Raw genomic sequence first — 17,208 nt, 5'->3', positions numbered from 1 at the left:
ACCAGGCTGTAGTCATTTTCTCTTTCTTGCCCAGTGAGTATTTAAGTATTTATACAAAGTGAAACAACTTCAGGAGGAGAGATTGAGAGCAACCCACACCAAAATAGCCTATTGGTTAGGAGGCTCACTTGAGAGGGGAGAGTTTGAGTTCTGATCACTGCTCCAGAGTGGAGATTCAAACATACCAGGTAAGTACCCTAACTGCTGGGCTAATGGTTATAAGGGACAGTCAATCTCTCACTCCCACTCACACAGCTGGCCCTGAAAAACATTTTCACAGCCAAAACTAATCACGTCAAATTGACAAATAGTTTTGGGTCAATAAGCACATTCTAACCGCTTTGTGAACTTTCCCCAGTGACCTGCTAATAACCTTCCCTATGTCTTGCAAGAAAGCACATGCATAGTACTGAAAGGAAATTGAGTTTCCACATTTACACAGTCAGAGACTTTCCGAGACAGTTGACCTTGCATTGTCTAGGGCAACAAAATATGAACTAGAATCTGGGCTAACAGTATCTAAATCCTTCTCTTTGAAATGTAAGCTCTAACGAACTAGTGAGTTGAAGGTGAAAAGGCTATGCTTTATGCACTACATATAGAGATGGGTGGGTTTTTTTTTTTTAATAAATATTTTATTCACTGAAAAATGCAGTTGTGTGTGTATGGAAAAGTGAGGGGCGTTGCCTGGGTTTTTTCATGTAATCACTCATCTGAGTGCTAGCTAACCTTTTACCACCCCCAAACAACTACATATAAAAGACCTGTTAATATTGTAATGACTTTGTTAGATGTCTATGCCTGTGCTTTTTTTAAGGGAATGTTTGTTTTTTGTTTCTAATGTTTTATATATGTAAAGATTTAGAAGTGTGGATTTTCCAAGCTGTCCTATGTATTCAAATGCAGTTAGTGTTCTGAGGAAAAAAGTGTGATACAGTGGTCAGAAGGGTAATGAGAGCCTCAGGATTCCTCACATATGAACATAAAAATGGCCACACTGGGTCAGACCAGTGGGCCATCTAGCCCAGTATCCTGTCTTCCAACAGTGGCCTATGCCGGATGCTTCAGAGGGAGTGAACAGAACAGGGCAATTTATTGGGTGATCTATCTCCTGTCATCCAGTCCCAGCTTCTTGCAGTCAGAGGTTTTAAGAACACCCAGAGCATGGGGATGGATCCATGACCATCCTGGCTAATAACCACTGATGGACCTATCCTCCATGAACTTATCTAAGGGCTTGTCGACACTGGCACTTTACAGCACTGCAACTTTCTCGCTCAGGGGGGTGAAAAAATACCCCCGAGTGCAGCAAGTTTCAGCGCTGTAAAGTGCCAGTGTAGACATGCACCAGCGCTGGGAGCTGTGCCCCTCGTGGAGGTGGGTTTTTTTAGAGCACTGGGAGAGCTCTCTGCTGCGACCACACAAGCCACATTAAAGTGCTGCCGTGGCAGCGCTTTAACGTTGCCAGTGTAGACTAGCCCTAATTCTTTTTTTTAACCCAGTTTATACTTTTGGCCTTCACAATATTCTCAGGCAACGAGTTCCACAGGTTGACTCTGCCTCGTGTGAAGTACTACTTCCTGTAAATTTCATCAGATGACGCCTGATTTTTGTGTTTTGTGAAGCAATTAATACTTTTTCCACACCATTCATGATATTATAGACCTCTATCATATCCCCCCTCAGTCTTCTTTTCCAAGCTGAATGATCCAAGTTTTTTTAATATCTTCCATTTTTCTAATCATTTTTGTTTATCGTTCTCTGTACTTTTTCCAATTCTAATATATCTTTTTTGAGATGCGGTGAGCAAAACTTCATGCAGTATTCAAGGTGTGGGCATTCCTTGGATTTATATAGTGGCATTATGGTATTTTCTGTCGTCTTATCTGTCCCTTTCCTAATGGTTCTTAACATTGTTAGCTTTTTTGACTGCCGCTGCACATTGAGCAGATGTTTTCAGAGAACTGTTCACAAGATCTCTTTCTTAAGTGGTAATAGCTAATTTAGACCCCATCACTTTGTATGTATATTTGGGATTATGTTTTCCGATGTGAATTACTTTGCTTTTATCAGCATTGAATTTCATCTGCCATTTTCCTGCCACTGGTCTGCCTTGGTCTTAACTATCCTGAGTAATTCTCCATCATCTGTAAACTTCGTCACCTCCAGTGTTTGCCCCTTTTTCCAGATAATTTATGAACATGTTGAAAAGAACTGGTCCCAACAGATCCTTGGGGACCCTGATATTTACCTCTCTTCATTGTGAAAACTGACCATTTATTCCTACCCTTCGTTATCTGTCTGTTACTGATCCATGTTACTAGTTACTGATCCATGAGAGAACATTCGCTCTTATCCCATGACTCCTTATTATGCATAAGAACCTTTGGTGAGGGACATTGTCAAAGGGTTTCTGAAAGTTTGAATACACTGTATCCACTGGATCACCTTTGGCCACATGTTTGTAGATACCCTCAAATAATTCTAATAGATTAGTGAGGAATGATTTCCCTTTATAAAAACCATGTTGACTCTTCCCCAACATATCATGTTCATCTATGTCTCTGATAATTCTATTCTTTACTGTTGTTGCCACCAATTTGCTTGGTACTGACGTTAGGCTTATCCACCTGTAACTGCCAGGATCACCTCTAGAGCCTTTTATTAAAAATCAGTGTCACATTAGCTATCCTCCAGTCACCTGGTACAGAGGCTGATTTAAGCAGTAGGTTACACACCACAGTTAACTCTTCAATGACTACCATCTGGTCCTGGTGATTCATTCCTGTTTAATGTATCAATTTGTTCCAAAACCTGCTCTATTGACACCTCAATCTGGGACAGTTCGTTAGATTTGTCATTGAAAAAGAATGGCTCAGGTGTGGGAATCTCCCTCACATCCTCTGCAGTAAAGACCAATGCAAAGAATTCATTTATCTTTTCCAAAACAGCCTTGTCTCCCTTGCTTTGACTCTAATCCAGTTATTTAACCTCTTTTTGCTTCCTCTGTAAAATATGAGTAATATGAATCCTCGAAGGTGTTTTTTAGCTGAAGAGTGTTTTGAGATCCCATGATAAAATGTCATATAAAATGGACATTCAGGGCCAAAATCTCAGCTATTGCTGAGTCGGAGACATTAATAAAAGTACAAGAGTTGGAACAGTTGAACATAAGTTTAAAGGAGTTATGTGGATTGAGGTTCACAAGTTCCACGGATAGCTGGCAGTATTACCTGATCAGCTAAATATATATCAATCATAATTTCTCTTATGTGTTTATCCCTGGCTCATTTCCTAAGAAAATCGGTTTGGATTCCCAACTTCAACATTCCCAGCAAGAATGTAAGATTGCTTTTATGGCAATAGACAGTTCATTGTGAAGTTGCAAGATAAAATGGTATTGTCTTAACACAGTCTGTTCAGGGTGATGTGGAATACTATGCTGCTAATAAGTTAACTTATAAAGGTCATTCTTGTTGTGTATATTTAAAGCAGGGCAGAGAAGTAAAACGATAATCATGAGTAAGCAATTTCTTTGACAAGGAAGATTAGCTTAGTAGTGCTATGCATTGCTACAGTGCAGACTTAGGTTCACTTTGTGGTGTTCTAGTCTTATTCCCCTCTCCCTGGGTTGGTGGGGACATGGAAGAATTGTGAGGCAGCATGCTTACCTTCAGAAAGTAAGGTGAACCTCCCATTCAACAATTTTTCTTGCTGGCTGAGCAACAGTTGTCATGCTCTGGAGGGGGTCCAGTCCAACAAACAGAAAGGTCTGTTGAAGCACAGCAGAGCTGTGAGGGGGGACAAAGTTGCAAAGCGGTATAAAGTGAAAGAATCATCAGGTCACAGAAAGACTTGGATGGATCCTGTTGTCACAATGGAGTTTGAGTTTGTGACCAGCTTCTATAAGAGTTAATTTAAATACAGTCCCTTCACATAAGATTGTTAACATGTAGTTCCTAAATTAGTGGGTGTATTGTGTTCTGGCTTTGATAGTGAGTCAGTCTGTAACATCCTGAGGTGAATGGTGTTCTTCAGTGTAGATAGGACTGTTTACATAACCTAGCCAGTCAATTCTCCTCCCTCCCGGATATGGGAAGACATTCCAAAGTGCATTGCATGAAGGGGAAAAACCCATAATCCACTCCCTCAGTCAGCGTGGGATGGCTGCTCAGATGTTCCCAGAATGTATGGGTACACACACAGCTATGTAGCATGGTAGGTGTGCATAAGCCAGCAACAGCCGACACAAGGTTATGTCAGAAAAAAGACTGCTGTATAGTCATGATTAATAGTAGATGGGCGTATGATAGTCTGTTTGTAGTTAACACAGTTAACAGTCTTACTATTGAGGGAGCATTAGTATTAGATTTCTAATACTCCATGGAATCTTTTCTCACAGTCAAATTACTATTTAACCGTTGGAGTAAAAGGGAGGATGCCCGGTTTTAAGTGCATCCTGCTGACTGGCAAATATAATTAGTATGTGTCTGATAACTGTGAAACCTAAAATGATTGAAAAAATTGGGTTTGTTTAATCTGGAGAAGAGAAGACTGAGAGGGGACATAACAGTTTTCAAGTACATAAAAGGTTGTTACAAGAAGGAGGGAGAAAAATTGTTGTTCTTAACCTCTGAGGCTAGGACAAGAAGCAATGGGCTTAAATTGCAGCAAGGGCATGTGGCGGGTTGGATCACAGAAACGTCCTTGGGGTTGCCAGCTGATGTGCCAAAACTACTTCTGCCCCTGCTTTCCCTGCAGCTTGGGACTCCAACACCCTGTCTTGCTGAGCCAGACATGCCAGTCTGCTCCAACACAGACCCAGGGTCTGAACCACGTGCCCCAAAGCTGCAGACTTAACTGAAAGCAACTTAAGAAGTGTTCCTGTCTTTAACACTCAGTTGCCCAACTCCCAATGGGGTCCAAACCCCAAATAGATCCGTTTTACCCTGTATAAAGCTTATACAGGATAAACTCCTAAATTGTTCACCATCTATAACACTGATAGAGAGAGATGCACAGCTGTTTGCCCCCCCCCCCCCCCCCCAGGTATTAATACGTACTGTGGGTTAATTAATAAGTAAAATGTGATTTTATTAAATACAGAAAGTAGGATTTAAGTGGTTCCAGGTAGTAACAGACAGAACAAAATGAATTACCAAGCAGAATAAAATAGAACATGCAAGTCTATGTCTAAGAAAACTGAATACAGATAAAACCTCACCCTTAGAGGAATTCCAGTAAGCTTCCTTTTACAGACTAGTTTCCTTCTAGTCTGGGTACAGCAATCACTCACACCCCCTGTAGTTACTGTCCTTTGTTCCAGTTTCTTTCAGGTATCCTTGGGGGTAGAGAGGCTCTCTTTAGCCAGCTGGAGACAAAATGGAGGGCTCTCCCACAGGCTTAAATAGACTCTCTTGTGGGTGGAGAGTCTCCTCTCTCCTTTGCGAAGTCCAGCTACAAGATGGAGTTTTGGAGTCACATGAGCAAATCACATGTCCATGCATGACTCAGGTTTTTACAGGCAGCAGCCATTGCCCACATGCTATCTTGAATATCTCCAGGAAGACTTCTTATGTGGATTGGGAACTTCCAACATCCATTGTTCGTTAAATGCTTTTTGATTGGGCATTTAACTTGCACATTCTGTTCTCAAGAAGCTGATCAAATGCTTTACAAAGGCTATTTAAAAATCAAGCAAGTACACAGCCAATATTCATAACTTTTTGAATACAAAAATGATACATGAATACAAATAGGATTAATAGATTCAGTAGATCATAACCTCTACAGAGATATGTTACATGGCATATGTAGCATAAAACATATTCTAGATATGTCATATATACATTCATAAGCATATTTCCAATAAAGCCCTATGGGGGGCATCGTCACAGGGCGGTTTAGGTTGGACATTAGGAAAAACTTCCTAACTGTCAGAGTGGTTAAGCACTGGAATAAATTGCTTAGGGAAGTTGTGGAATCTCCATCATTGGGGATTTTTAAGAGCAGGTTGGACAAACACCTGTCAGTGATGGTCTAGATAATACTTAGCCCTGCCTTGAGTGCAGAGGACTGAACTAGATGACCTCTTGAGGTCACTTCCAGTCTATGATTCTAATTGTTCTGCTACACTTGGCACTGGTGAGGCCCCAGCTGGAGTACTATGTCCAATTTTGAGCACCACTGTTATAAAGGGTGTGGCAAATAGGAATGAGTGCAGAGCAACAAAAATGATAGGTTTAGAAGACCCGACCTGTGAGGAAGGGTTGGAAAAACTGGGCATGTTTAGTCTTGAGAAAAGACAACGGGGGGGCAACCTGATAAGTCTTCCAATATATTAAGGACTTTTACAAAGAGGATGGTGATCAGTTGTTCTCCATGTCCACTGCAGGTAGGACAAGAAATAATGGGCTTAATTTGCAGCGAGGTAGATTTAGGTTTGATATCAGGAAAATCTTTCTAGCTAGAAGGATAGTTAAGCTCTGGAATAGGCTTCCATGGGAGGTCATGGAGTCCTCATCACTGGAACCATTTAAAAACAAGTTGGACATATGCTTGTCAGGGATGATCTGGGTTTACTTGGTCCTGTCACAGCACAGGGAGCTGGACTTGATGATTTCTCAAGATCCCTTCCAGCCCTGCATTTCTGCGATTTTATGACCTTCAGTATTCATTTCCAACTAGATGCATAAGTAGCTGAGCATGTTTCCCCCTAAAGAATTATTAGAAGCTAAGTTAACAGGAGCACAGCTGTAGTAAGAACCCAAACTGATAAAAATCATTAACTGCCTAAGAAAATACCTGAAGGTGATCTGACAGCACAGCCATCACAATGCAGTATTAACTTTTACCTCTCTCATGCTGAGTGAGGCTCACTGTCTTATTTATTTATTTATTTGGTTGCAGTTTGCACACAAGCCACTCCAACAACATCTCTCTGGCCAGTTTGGAAGCTGAGGAGATTCTCAAACAGAAACGACTGGATAGCCTGGCTACTGTACCCTCCGTACCAGACAACAGCTGTGTTGCAGCTAGAATCCGCCCCATTTGCAGATACAAGAAACGCAAGCTGGTCCGAGCTAACACTGTCTCTCTCCTCAGCAAGAAGGTAGGTACAAACTCTCAGTGAGTTTAGCCACATGGCTGCTAAAATACAATCTAGCCTGCGTTTTTTTTTTTATTAAGTCTAAACACAAAGGAGTACCCCCTTCACTCCAAGGGTCTCCAAGTGCATTATAAACATCCCTCTGAGAGTAGATACTCTATTTTGTTGATTTAGTTCAGGGGTCTCAAACATGCGGCCCGCTAAGCTCACTGCTTCCCTGCGGCCGCAGGGGGAGGGGGAAGAGAGAACGGGGATGCGCAGCCAATGGGAGCTTCGGGGGAGGTACCCGCAGGCAAGAACAGCTCACGGAGTTCTCTGTTCCCCCTCCCCCCGTGGCCGCAGGTGCCTGCCTTCCCGGAGCAGAGTGGCACGGGGCCAGGGCAGGCAGGGAGCCTACCCTGGCCCCAGTGCATGCCCCTGCCACCCCGGAGCCGCTCAAGGTAAGCGGCGCCGGGCTGGAACTCGAACCCCTCCTGCATCCCAACCCCCTGTCCTGAGCCCCCTGCCACACCCTGCACCCGTCCTGCACCCCAACCCTCTGCCCTGAGCCCCCTGCTGCACCCCACGGGCAGGGGGAGGGTGGGGGCAGTTGGGGGGGGTGATGCGGCCCTCGGGCCAACATACGAGTCCTCATGTGGACCTCCTGACGATTCGAATTTGAGACCCCTGATTTAGTTGGATGATTTAGTTGGTGTTGGTCCTGCTTTGAGCAGGGGGTTGGACTAGATGACCTCCTGAGGTCTCTTCCAACCCCAATCTTCTATGATTCTATGATTTTACAATTGGGGAAACCAAGGCATAGAAATTGAATTGCCCAAGGTCACAGGGAAACTGTCAAGAGCTGGGATTAGAGCCAGAGTACCTGAATCCTAGTCATGTGCTCAGACCATGCCTTTGCGAGCGGTGACAGCCTAACTATGGTTTTGGTTTCTGCACTGACATAATTTCTATTTCCCACCACTTACCTTTAGCTTAGAGTGTTTACATTACAAACATCTTATTCTTTATTTTGATGTTTCCTGCTCAGTAGAAGATGATACAAGAAACAAGCTATACTCACTTGGAAATGTCAAAAAAGTTTAACTGTGAATTGTCCCTTTAAAATAGCACCATATGTTAGTATTATAGGCCTAAGTATAATTACCAGAAACCATTGTAATTCAATTTTATGTTTAGCCACAAGGAGAATTCCAGTCTTGTATTAGTGAAAATGATTTTTTCAAAGGATAAGAGCTGGAATCCAGGAGCAAGGAGAGTACTTGAAAGAAATAGGTGATTGTATTCCTTGCTGTGCCCTGCATACATGCTGTTATTGCTGCTGAGTGAGCACTGGGACCTGTGTGTCTGTGTTTGGTTTACTCTTTTGTTGGTTCACTGGAGATGGTCCATTCAACAAGACCATTGTTATGTCTATCTTTCAAAATTTATCTAAATATTTCCTTTTTGAAAGGTTTGGGTTTTTTTGGTTAGGGCATGAAATGTAGTTTGTCTGTAGAAATCAGACCCTGGAAACATTGGATCTGAATATCAGCATCCCTTCTTAAATTAAAGAAAACACTGGTGATTTTTCCCTTTTTAGATGGCTGATCTTTTTATTTTCCTTTATACTAGCCGCAGAAACCTCTCACCATGAAGTGTAGCTGTGAATGGCCCAGCACTTGTATCTTGTGTGGTTGTAAAACCTCTATTCAAGCCATAGACCCAGACACTATGTCCTTAGAAGAGCGTATAGCACTGCTGGATTCTGGCTTCCATCCCATACTGTCATTCTCTCATGGTGAGTAGATTACACGTTCTTAGTATAAAATAAAGGACTTGATTCTACAGGTGTCCTGCTCCTCCTTCCATTTACAGGCAAGAATGTTTAAAATACACTAAACTGAATTTTAGGGTAGTATATATGCAAGGAATTGCCAGAGGCTTCCCACAAAGTTATGCAGTGTGACTCTAATTTCCCTTATTTTTAATACAGAGATACAGCCCATGGAGACTACATGTCCCAGCATACCATGCTCTGAATAGAAGGGTACTGCTATTTTTACTCTGTTTAATGTTTAAATAGATGAGCTCTTGACAGTGCCACTGCAGCCCTCTCTTGAGTGTCCCTTCTGGAAAGAAAAATCTTTTTGTTATTGTTTAATTTTCCATGGAAAAATTCCCAGATTCTTTCCAAGGAAAGAATAGGATCTTTAAAAGGGGAACTTGGAAAGCCAGACCAAATCTTAACCTAATTTTTTTTTCTTGTCTCTTAGAAAAGTATGCTGCTATTTTTGTATTTAAAAAAATAAGTAAGTTCTAAAAGTCTAGCCCTCATAAAGAGCTCCTGTCTCCATGGGCTGCAACAACAAACCAGAAGAGACCATCTCACCCCCTTTTGAGTAACACTAAACTAATTAGCATACATGCACAAAAAGAACAATGTGGAAGGAAACAAATGGTAGGAGGGATTATCAACAACAGGAAATCTACTCAAAAATGACTAAGGGCTTGTTTACACTGGCAATTTACAGCGCTTCAACTTTCTTGCTCGGGGTGTGAAAAAATACCCCCTTGAGTGCAGCAAGTTTCAGCACTGTAAAGCGCCAGTGTAAACAGTGCACCGGCTCTGGGAGCTGCTCTTCCACCGCTGGTAGCTACACCTCTCGTGGAGGTGGGTTTTTTAGAGCTCTGAGAGAGCTCTCTCCCAGCACTCTGCTGTGACTACACAAGCGTTGCCAGTGTAGACTAGCCCTAAAACTCATTTTAATGCTGGTTTTTAGGCAGCGCTCTCCCCAAAGTGTATTTGAAGAGAGAATTTATTTTTCCAGGGTTGTGATTGGTTTGGTTCCAGCCAGTGAGAGTCAGCTAAATTCTGTTGGGGGATCAGGAATTGTTTGATTTCATGTACCCTATTAGACTTTCTCTAGTATATTTACTTTTTTTTTTTTTTAATTTAACTTTTGGGACAGTGCACATCTGGAAACTGGGTGTATTCAAAGTTAGGTCAGGACTGGGCTCTTGGAAGGGTGACTTGAGTAGGTTTCACTACATAAGTGGGTATATGAGGACTGATGTCTGTGAAGGAAAGAACTGGGAAGAGGGGACTCTTGCACCTGGGAAGGGAAAAAACGACTCTCTGTTTTGGAGGAAATTCAGGTAGAATTATTCTTCAAGTGATTGTCCACATATATTCTGTTCTGGTGCCCTTGTGCTGGAGACTGGATTCTGTGTGTTTGCGTGCTGCCCCTGTGTCCTGAATGCCCTGTTGCTCCTGGTACCTGAGGGCATAAAGGGTAGGGCAGCCACAACCATCCTTCAGTTCCATCTGAGGCAGAGACAGAATCCCAGCAGTGTCTGCATCTCTGGGCACTGTGTGATTCTTTTGCTCTAGTTCAGGGGTTCTCAAACTTCCTTGCACCGCGACCCCCTTCTGACAACAAAAATGACTACACGACCCCAGGAGGGAGGACAGAAGCCTGAGCCTTCCCGAGCCCCACTCCCCTGCGGTGGGGAGCGGAAGCTGAAGCCCCACCGCTCATGCTGAAGGGTTTCAGCCATGGGTCCCAGCAAGTCTAAGCCGGTGCTGGCAACCTCATTAAAATGGGGTCATGACCCACTTTGGGGTTCCAACCCACAGTTTTAGAACCGCTGCTCTAGTTTTTAGTTTAGTGTTCCTTAATATAGTTAAGTTAACATAGTTTAAGCCCACTGGCCAAAAAGTAGAAGAAAGAAGGTCTTTAACTTTGGGGTGCTCCCAACACAGGGTGCCCTGAACATGGCAGAATCAAAATTCCAGGATTTAATTCCTGTCCATCTGCAAGCTATCCATATGGTGACAGACACTCAAAAAGACTTCTACCTCAGTGAAGTGCATATTCCAGAAAAATGCACCACATGTCGCTCTTTTTCAAAGAGGACACCAAAAGCAAGGGAATCCCACCTACAAGTGTTCCTCCTGAAGATGTCCATGAAGGCGTACTCCAAACCTGAGATGAAGAAAATGACCAGACCAGTAATCCATGGGTCCACCCAGAGCTTCGAGAAAGTCTTACTTGTTGACTACAGAGTCTGTGAGAGCCTCCAAACCCTCCTCAACGCAATTTTCTGAGGAAAGAGGGAGCAAGGAGCACTGCTCTGAGTGATTGGAGAGACAGATTTCCCTTGCTGATCCAGAGTAGTCCAAACCAGGAGGCAGTTCAAGGTCTGGATCGGGTCCTACTGACAGCTTGGCCCAGACAGGTCACTGAACAAACTTGGCACAGCTTGAGGAGCCCGGTCATGCCACTCACTATACCGATGTTTTGGCACCGAAAGCACCAAGAACAGATGTCTAAGCTCCCCACACCAGCTGAGATCAACAGAGCCCCTGAGGAAAAGACAGAAGTTCCAGAGATGGAGATGCTCTGCTCCTTACTCCCCTGCCATACGCTCTGCATCAACCTCCTGTCAGCAAATCTGACAGGACTGTTGGGAGCCTGTCAAATGTCCCAGGCCTTTCTGCCTCCCCATCTCTCACTGTTCTCCTTCCTTTATACCTAGGCTTGTTTTCCTTATTGGTCTCAGCTGTGGGAACATGCCTCCATGATTGGCAGGTCCAACAGCTGTGCTGGGGTGTGGTCAACCTGGTTGCCTGTGAGCAGGGAAGACTCTCCTCCCCCATCTGTCTATGCTTAGTATGGGCTTTGTAAACCCAATTACAGAGCTACATAGAACCACAGGATTTGTATTCCCTTTGTCCCACCCCTCCCCCACCCTTTTGGGAACCATTTGTTTTGCTTTTGGGAGGCCTGGAACCTAGAAACCAGTAAGTCCTAGAAATTGTAGACATGCTGTATGCTATACAGTTTCAATCTCTCCCTGCCCCACTTCCTTGTCCCTCTTCAGGGACCCCTCTCATGAGATACTGTTAAACGAAATAAACTTTTCTATAGCAATGGAAGGAGAGTCTGTAGAATTCTAGGGCAGAGAGATTTATTCACTTTGTTTCATAATCCCAGTGAAGAATGGAGGTTGGTAACCCTAGTTTCCTTAGTTCCTACCCTACATCCTCAAGACTAGCTTTTGGCTCTCAGCTTACAGGATGTCTCTTTCCATACAGCTATTCAACCGGACCCTCAGGAAATACCTCACTTTGCTTCTGGGAAAGTTGCATTATCAATGCAGGGTGCTTTCCTTTGGCCTCTCTGCAGCTCCCAGAGTATTGACCGAGTGCCTCACAGTTATGGCAGCCTATCTAAGGATACAAGGGGAGTGCAAATCTATGTAGAGCTTGACACCTGGTTACCAGAAGTTGATCTCCTCAACAAGTGAGCAATTCCATTCAAGTAACACTACAACTCTTTGCCCCCTTAGGTCTCAGAGTCAAAAGGGAGAAATCCATTCTTACCTCACTCAAAACACAGAGTTCATAGGGGCATTATTTGACTCCACAGTGGTAAAAAACTACTTGCCACAGGACAGATTCCTCACCATGCTGAACTTCAATCAATGCCAGGCTTACCTGGCAACATCAGTAAGCATATCTCATACTCTTAGGACATGTGACCTCATGGACCTACATGACAGCCACATTTACACTGATCTCAACTATCTTTTCATGGAGCATGGTTAATGGGGGTCCCCCCTTTGAACATCTAGCAACCTTTTCTGTATACCGCTTGTCTGTGAAAACCACCTTGATGGTTAGAAATGCAGCCTAGAGAATAAGGGAAATCCAGGCTGCAATGGCATATACATTATGTGATAAGGACAGGGTGACATCAAGGCTTCATCCAAAGTTTCTGCCCAAGGCCATCTTGAAGCTTCACCTGAATCAAGTGATCCACCTGCCAATTTTTTTCAAGCCTTGGAGTAGTCAAGGGAAGCCAAACTTCACACCTTATGTATAAGGCTAAGGTTTTGTAATGGATATTTTTAGTAAGAGTTACAGACAGGTCACAGGCAATAAAGAAAAACTGACTGAAGCCTGTGACCTGTCCTGGATTGCTACTAAAAATATCCATGATAAAATGGGAAGGGACTGGGCAGCTGCGGGGTGGCTGGGAGCTCTTGGGCCTGCACCACCAGTGAGGGCTCAGAGCTCCAGGGCCCCCTGGACTCCCACGATGGAGGGGAGCTGCAGGGGGTCCCCCTGCCTCCCTGTGGTGTCCAGGGGTCCCCCTGCTGCTGCAGGAGGAGGCGGGACCCTGCAGCTCCCAGCCACCAGGGCTGAAGTCACGGAGGTCTTTGGAAGTCATGGATTCTGTGACTTCCACGACCTCCGTGACAAAATCGTAGCCTTACTTATATGTGCTCCAAATTCTTTCCTACTGTGACTAGGACAAGACCATTCAGGAGTTCTCAGAGATTGTCCCTGGCCTTTTCTGACCGGATGAAGCATCAGCCGATACCCACTGAACGATTATTTTTGTGGCTTTCTGACTATATCAGGGCATGCTGCACAATCATAGAATCATAGAATATCAGGGTTGGAAGGTCATCTAGTCCAACCCCCTGCTCAAAGCAAGACCAGTCCCCAACTAAATCATCCCAGCCAGGACTTTAAAAACTTCTAAGGAAGGAGATTCCACCACCTCCCTAGGTAACGCATTCCAGTGTTTCACCACCCTCCTAGTGAAAAAGTTTTTCCTAATATCCAACCTAAACCTCCCCTGCTGCAACTTGAGACCATTATTCATTGTTCTGTCATCTGCTACCACTGAGAACAGTCTAGAGCCACCCTCTTTCAGGTAGCTGAAAGCAGCTATCAAATCCCCCCTCATTCGTCTCTTCCACAGACTAAACAATCCCAGTTCCCTCAGCCTCTCCTCATAAGTCATGTGTTCCAGTCCCCTAATCATTTTTGTTGCCCTCCGCTGGACGCTTTCCGATTTTTCCACATCCTTCTTGTAGTGTGGGGCCCAAAACTGGACACAGTACTCCAGATGAGGCCTCACCAAAGTCGAATAAAGGGGAACGATCACGTCCCTCGATCAGCTGGCAATGCCCCTACTTATACATCCCAAAATGCCATTGGCCTTCTTGGCAACAAGGGCACACTGCTGACTCATATCCAGCTTCTCGTCCACTGTCACCCCTAGGTCCTTTTCCGCAGAACTGCTGCCTAGCCATTCGGTCCCTAGTCTGTAGCGGTGCATGGGATTCTTCCATCCTAGGTGCAGGACTCTGCACTTGTCCTTGTTGAACCTCATCAGATTTCTTTTGGCCCAATCCTCCAATTTGTCTAGGGCCCTCTGTATCCTATCCCTACCCTCCAGCGTATCTACCACTCCTCCCAGTTTAGTGTCATCTGCAAAAGCTCACTTGAACCTACTTTCACAGATCATGGCTCATTCTACCAGAGCTCAAGCATCCTCTGCAGTCTCTCTTCTCAGGGGCGTTCCAATCTCAGATTTGTAGACCACCCAGCTGGGTGAAGGTGTGAACTGAACTCCAGCACTGCTTGTTGGAGAGCTCCAGATCAGACACCCACTTTGGCAGAGCTGTCTTATTCATTGTTTGAGCAGACTCTGAGCACCCACCTCCTGGACAGAAGATCACGACTTGTGCGTTACCAGATGAATACACATGGACAATCACAAAAAGAATAGTTAACTTAGTAACTGTGGTTCTTCAAGATGTATTGTCCACACATATTCCACAACCTTCCCTGCCCTTCTTCCCCACTACTGTGGAGTCCTGTACCACCTAGATTCTGATTTAGGAAGCAATTGAAGGGTAATTGTGACCGCCCTCATTCCTTTATGCCCTTGGCTGTGGAGAGTGAGAGGGTATCTAGGGCACAGGTGTGGCCCCAGCAAACTCCAAAAGAATCTATCTCATATGAGGCATATGTGCACCAGAATTGGAATACATGTGGGGAACGCATATCGAAGAACCACAGTTACTATAGAGTTTCAGAGTAGCAGCCGTGTTAGTCTGTATTCGCAAAAAGAAAAGGAGTACTTGTGGCACCTTAGAGACTAACCAATTTATTTGGGCATAAGCTTTCGTGAGCTACAGCTCACTTCATCGGATGCATTCAGTGGAAAATACAGTGAGGAGATTTATATACACACAGAACATGAAAAAATTGGTGTTATCATACACACTGTAAAGAGAGTGATCACTTAAGATGAGCTATTACCAGCAGGAGAGCAGGGGTGTGTGGGAAGAAAACCTTTTGTAGTGATAATCAAGGTGGGCCACTTCCAGGAGTTAACAAGAACGTCTGAGGAACAGTGGGTGGGGGGGAATAAACATGGGGAAATAGTTTTACTTTGTGTAATGACTCATCCGCTCCCAGTCTCTATTCAAGCCTAAGTTAATTGTATCCAGTTTGCAAATTAATTCCATTCAGCAGTCTCTCATTGGAGTCTGTTTTTTAAGTCTTTGTTGTAATATTGCGACTTTTAGGTCAGAGATCAAGTGACCAGAGAGATTGAAGTGTTCTCCGACTGGTTTATGAATGTTATAATTCTTGACATCTGATTTGTGTCCATTTATTCTTTTACGTAGAGACTGTCCAGTTTGACCAATGTACATGGCAGAGGGGCATTGCTGGCACATGATGGCATATATCACATTGGTAGATGTGCAGATGAATGAGCCTCTGATAGTGTGGCTGATGTGATTAGGCCCTATGATGGTATCCCCTGCTTTGATATGTGGACACAGTTGGCAAAGGGCTTTGTTGCAAGGATAGGTTCCTACGTTAGTGGTTCTGTGGTGTGGTGTGTGGTTGCTGGTGAGTATTTGCTTCAGGTTGGGGGGCTGTCTGTAGGCAAGGACTGGCCTGATTTGTGAGAGTGATGGGTCGTCCTTCAGGATAGGTTGTAGATCCTTAATGATGCGTTGGAGAGGTTTTAGTTGGGGGCTGAAGGTGATGGCTAGTGGCGTTGTGTTATTTTCTTTGTTGGGCTTGTCCTGTAGTAGGTGACTTCTGGGTACTCTTCTCGTTCTGTCAATCTGTTTCTTCACTTCAGCAGGTGGGTATTGTGGTTGTAAGAATGCTTGACCGAGATCTTGTAGGTGTTTGTCTCTGTCTGAGGGGTTGGAGCAAATTTTGTATCGCAGAGCTTGGCTGTAGACGATGGATCGTGTGGTGTGGTCAGGGTGAAAGCTGGAGGCATATAGGTAGGAATAACGGTCAGTAGGTTTCCGGTATAGGGTGGTGTTTATATGACCATCACTTATTAGCACTGTAGTGTCCAAGAAGTGGATCTCTTGTGTGGACTGGTCCAGGCTGAGGTTGATGGTGGGATGGAAATGGTTGGAATCATGGTGGAATTCCTCAAGGGCTTCTTTTCCATGGGTCCAGATGATGAAGATGTCATCAATATAGCGCAAATAGAGTAGGGGTGTCAAGGTTCCTCCCCCACTCTGAACGCTAGGGTACAGATGTGGGGACCTGCATGAAAACCTCCTAAGCTTATCTTTACCAGCTTAGGTCAAAACTTCCCCAAGGTACAAAATATTCCACCCTTTGTCCTTGGATTGGCCGCTACCACCACCAAACAAATACTGGTTACTGGGGAAGAGCTGTTTGGAAACGTCTTTCCCCCCAAATACTTCCCAAAACCTTGCACCCCACTTCCTGGACAAGGTTTGGTAAAAATCCTCACCAGTTTGCCTAGGTGACTACAGACCCAGACCCTTGGATCTTAAGAACAATGAATAATCCTCCCAACACTTGCACCCCCCCCTTTCCTGGGAAATGTTGGATAAAAAGCCTCACCAATTTGCATATGTGGCCACAGACCCAAACCCTTGGATCTGAGAACAATGAAAAAGCATTCAGTTTTCTTACAAGAAGACTTTTAATAGAAATAGGAGTAAATAGAAGTAAAGAAATCCCCTCTGTAAAATCAGGATGGTAGATACCTTACAGGGTAATTAGATTAAAAACATAGAGAATCCCTCTAAGCAAAACCTTAAGTTACAAAAAAGATACACAGACAGAAATAGTTATTCTGTTCAGCACAATTCTTTTCTCAGCCATTTAAAGAAATCATAATCTAACACATACCTAGCTAGATTACTTACTAAAAGTTCTAAGACTCCATTCCTGGTCTATCCCCGACAAAAGCAGCATATAGACAGACACACAGACCCTTTGTTTCTCTCCCTCCTCTCAGCTTTTG

At 44.1% G+C, this 17,208-nt stretch overlaps 1 protein-coding gene across 8 annotated transcripts in view; it reads left to right on the top strand.

Annotated features, from left to right (window-relative positions):
• The window catches only part of LOC125631098 (KAT8 regulatory NSL complex subunit 1), a 139,930-nt gene that overhangs the window by 85,656 nt on the left and 37,066 nt on the right, over nucleotides 1–17,208 (top strand). For all 8 annotated transcript variants that reach the window (XM_048837288.2, XM_048837287.2, XM_075126092.1 and 5 more), the window contains 2 exons: nucleotides 6,910–7,111; nucleotides 8,720–8,885. In XM_048837288.2, the coding sequence (XP_048693245.1) occupies nucleotides 6,910–7,111; nucleotides 8,720–8,885 (368 nt within the window). The remainder of the gene's footprint in view (nucleotides 1–6,909; nucleotides 7,112–8,719; nucleotides 8,886–17,208) is intronic.

This window comes from Caretta caretta, chromosome 2 (genome assembly GCF_965140235.1).
Source record: "Caretta caretta isolate rCarCar2 chromosome 2, rCarCar1.hap1, whole genome shotgun sequence".
Classification (NCBI taxonomy): Eukaryota; Metazoa; Chordata; order Testudines; family Cheloniidae; genus Caretta; species Caretta caretta.
This window is presented reverse-complemented; position numbering and strand designations above follow the sequence as displayed.